This window comes from Chiloscyllium plagiosum, unplaced genomic scaffold (assembly GCF_037043375.1).
Source record: "Chiloscyllium plagiosum isolate Xiang-an unplaced genomic scaffold, Cpla_swu_hap1 HiC_scaffold_44, whole genome shotgun sequence".
NCBI lineage: Eukaryota > Metazoa > Chordata > Chondrichthyes > Orectolobiformes > Hemiscylliidae > Chiloscyllium > Chiloscyllium plagiosum.
The window spans coordinates 10,005,267-10,009,014 of NW_028270182.1; the positions used below are offsets into that span (position 1 = coordinate 10,005,267).

The following is a 3,748-nucleotide window of genomic DNA, read 5'->3' on the forward strand; positions in this document are numbered from 1 at the left end:
AAGAAGCTGAACTGTGCAAGTGGGGAGTGAGGTAAGGGTGACTGCCCCTCATATCAAGTTCATATTGGACTGAGGGCATCACCAAGGAGCCCCGGTGAAACAGGAATCAGTGGGGATCAGGAGGCAAAATCTCCACTAGTTGGGGTCAAACCTGGCACAAAGGAAGATGGTTGCAGTTGTTGGAGGTCAGTCTGAACATTTCTACTGGAGTTGCTCAGGGGAATGCCTTAGACCCAACATCGTCAGCTGTTTCATCAATGACCTGCCTCTTCATCATAGAGAATGTTTGTTGATGAGTGCACAGTACTCAGTGTCATTCATGACTCCTCAGGTACTGAAGCAGTCCGTATTCAAAAGCAACAGCTTCTGGACAATTTCCAGGCTTAGGCTAAGAAGTGGCAGGTAATAGTTACACCACACGAGAAGCAGTGACCATCTGTAATATGAGTCGATCTACCTTAATATTCACTGATGTTTCCTTTTCATGGGTCTAAGTCCTCTATTATGCCTGCCTACAGCACATAGACTGCACCAGTTAAAATAAGCTGCTCACTACCTTCTGATGGTGCATTGAGGGATGGTGATAAATACTGACCCAGTCAGCAGCACCCATGAATTCAAAGTATTCAAATGGCAAAAACATGCCTCGTGGGCTATATTCAACCTTAATCCCAATATCTTAAATAAGAGGCAATAAAGAATATGCTCCATTTCTCTGCCAAATTTAAAAATTAGACTTCAGTGCAGATTTAGGGTTGCAGATTGGGTTAAGGTTAGATTAGTAGAGCATTATTTGGAAAATTGCATTCAACTGTCATGTACTGGCATTGGAGTTGAGTTACAGAGTTAGGATTTGAACGTCTGAAATTTTTCACCCTGCAAATAAATTCTGAACTGAGAGAAAGTGAGGACTGCTGGAGATCAGAGTTGAGAGTGTGGTGCTGGGAAAGCACAGCAGGTCAGGCAGCATCGGAGATGCAGGAGAATCAACGTTCATCAGGAATCCTGAACCGAGCAAAGATTGATTTTGAAACCAACTTTGACTTTGCTCAATGCAACCAAAGATCAATAGCTCATTGAGTGGACAACGTGTTCAAATGTAGGGACAGATTCCAACATCCTTCCAGAATTGCAGTTTCTGTTTTTTTTTTAACTGGGCATCTCCAGGAACAGAATGAACCTGTCTCTCTGGTTTCAGTCTACCTTGCAGAGCACCAAGAATTCAGTCAACTGAAGCAAAAGGAATCGTGATTTATCAGGAAATTGTAAATGAGGCTGTACTTTATTTGTGGGATCGGTCTTTTTCTGCATGCACGTTTAGCTTCATTGGATAAATGTGGAACAAATGTGAACTCCCGAATTTTGAAATGGTTGTGTTTTGCCCATCACGGTATTCGCATCAGAGACAAAGCTGTTAATGAAATGTGTTTGTTCAACTTAGTGTGACTAATAACGAAGTCAGGTGTAATTACACCACTGGAGACTCAGCCTCTGTATAAATCAGGATCTATTGCAATGAATCTGTTCATAGTTCCTGGCAGAACTGTGATCCCCAGAACAGCAGAAGTTGTTTCTCATCCCAGAAATGTCCGATCCGATTGTATGGCAAATAGAAGGCATTTACTTTCCTCTCATTTCAGCGGTTGGAGTTCCTGGTAAGTTGCTATCCCAAGTACTCTGATGTAAATTGGTGTTAACTGTGCTACTTCAGTGTCATTATCTATCACTGTTCTTTTTAGGCAAACACTTTTCCTATTAGTTAAATGCTTTCATTATATCTGCTCCTTCACTCTTCTAGGTAATTCCTTTTCCCCTTCATAATGGTTGATAAACCTCATGAGCTTATTTGATTGCCTTGTGCTTTGGGTTCCTAAACATGCTATTGATAATTATATTTGCTGCATGTATTTATAGGACTGCAAGTCAATAATGCAGTTTACATGCATCACATAACAACGAGGCTGGAAATTTTGTCTTGGCTCTGTCGCAGATTTCTTTGGCTCAGGATATAATCATGAAATGTTTCCTTCTGTTTCACTCTCTTCCCTGACAGTTAACCTGGTGGCAATTGTGATTCTATCCCATGGAAAGTGTGGTCTCTCCAAATGTGTGACTCATTACTTGGTTGGAATGGCAGTAGCCGATTTCCTTGTCGTTGTCTTTGATGCCATATTGTGGTGCACTGTTCCAATATATTTGCCACATTCTTTCCTGAACATTACTCCTGTGTGTAGTCTTGTTGTCACCCTGGGATCAGCAGCCACAGTGGTTTCTGTCTGGCTCACAGTCACATTCACTGCTGACCGATTTGTGGCCATTTGCTGTGAGAAGTTGAAAACACAATTTTGCACTGAGAGAACTGCAGCAGCCTTTCTAGGGACTGTGACCATCCTGGGCACCTTGGAGTCTCTACCACGGTACTTTATATATGATGCACAATACCTCATTGACAATATTCCATGGGGTTGTGCCCCGAAGCCGAGTTTCTTCAGTTCCCCTGCGTGGGCTACATTTGAAGTGTTGAACTACATTTTAACCCCTTGTGTGCCATTCTTTCTGATCTTGTTGTTCAATGTGCTGACTGTCAGGCAGATTTTAGTGAGCAGTCAAATCCGTAGGGGTCTCCATGGGCAAAGAAATGGAGAGAAACACAAGGATGCAGAGATGGAGAACCGGCGGAAGTCTATCGTTTTGCTCTTCAGTATATCCGGCAGTTTTGTGCTGTTGTGGGTGACCCAGGTTGTGTACAACATTTACGCACGTATTACAGATATCCAATATTACTCCTCCTACACAGACCCTAACTTTATCACAGATCACACAGCCAAGATGCTGCAAGTGCTTAGCTCCTGCACCAACACATGTATTTACGCTGTGGTTCAGGCTAAATTCAGAGAAGAGCTGAAGAATGCAATAACATACCCCTTCATAAAAATCAGTACGTTATGGAACAGATGGAAGAGAATCTGAAATGGAAAATGAGAACAGAATCCCACTTCACGTTGTGTTCCCTTCAATCACTCTAAGTGACAGAAATATTTTGTTAGTGTCACAGAGTGTTCCGTCTGATGAAGTTTGAACAAAACGTTGATTTATTGTATGACTTGTTGTGTGGACAATTTGTAACTTGGTCTGCAAAACTAATAATGCGTAAGTGAAGATCTCAGACAGATTCCAATTCAGGCCATGGAGAAAATGGAGAGAGCATCCAATCTCTGCTTTGGGACGATTGGTAGCTCTCAATTTCATCAGACTAAGTATGTGTAATGAAATACTGATAACGGGGCATCAGTCTGAAATGCTGGCCTTCCCCTCGCCAACCAATGCTGCCTGAAATGCAAATTATTTCACAATTGTTGTGCCTTAATCTGCCGACTTTACAGGTTAGCGTGATTACTGTGATCGATGCCAGGGATTGTGGGTTCAAGGACCGTCTGGGGTGAATTGAGATTGTGGTGGCTCAGCGGTTAGCACTGCTGCCTCTGAAACATTGATTTACTGTAAGACTTGTTATGTGGACAATTCATGAATTGATCTCCAAAAACACAAACGCATAAATGAAGAGCTCAAACAGGTTACAACTAAACTCAGAAAATAAAATGGAAAAAGCTGCTGATCTCTACTGTGGTGGTAATGGGGGTGGGGACTCTTCAATTTTATCAGAGATAAGGAGATGGCATGAATATGTGTAATGAACTGCTGATAACTGAGCATCAGTCTGAAAGTATAACTCTTGCTTTGCCAACCG

The 3,748-nt window shown here is 42.2% G+C and overlaps 1 protein-coding gene across 1 annotated transcript; it reads left to right on the plus strand.

The window, feature by feature from the left end:
- The first annotated feature begins 1,585 nt into the window (after window positions 1-1,585).
- On the plus strand, window positions 1,586-2,970 carry LOC148136904 (putative G protein-coupled receptor 139). The gene is made up of 2 exons (XM_087982851.1): window positions 1,586-1,655; window positions 2,054-2,970. Exons 1-2 carry the CDS (start codon window positions 1,586-1,588, stop codon window positions 2,968-2,970), a joined length of 987 nt encoding a protein of 328 aa, XP_087838977.1.
- Window positions 2,971-3,748: the final 778 nt, after the last annotated feature.

What these genes read in the sequence shown, in the direction of transcription:
- LOC148136904 (XM_087982851.1), top strand. Translation starts at nt 1,586, where the DNA reads ATGTCCGATCCGATTGTATGGCAAATAGAAGGCATTTACTTTCCTCTC. An exon ending in TTCAGCGGTTGGAGTTCCTG is followed by an intron (nt 1,656 to 2,053) that starts GTAAGTTGCTAT and finishes CTTCCCTGACAG; the next exon opens with TTAACCTGGTGGCAATTGTG.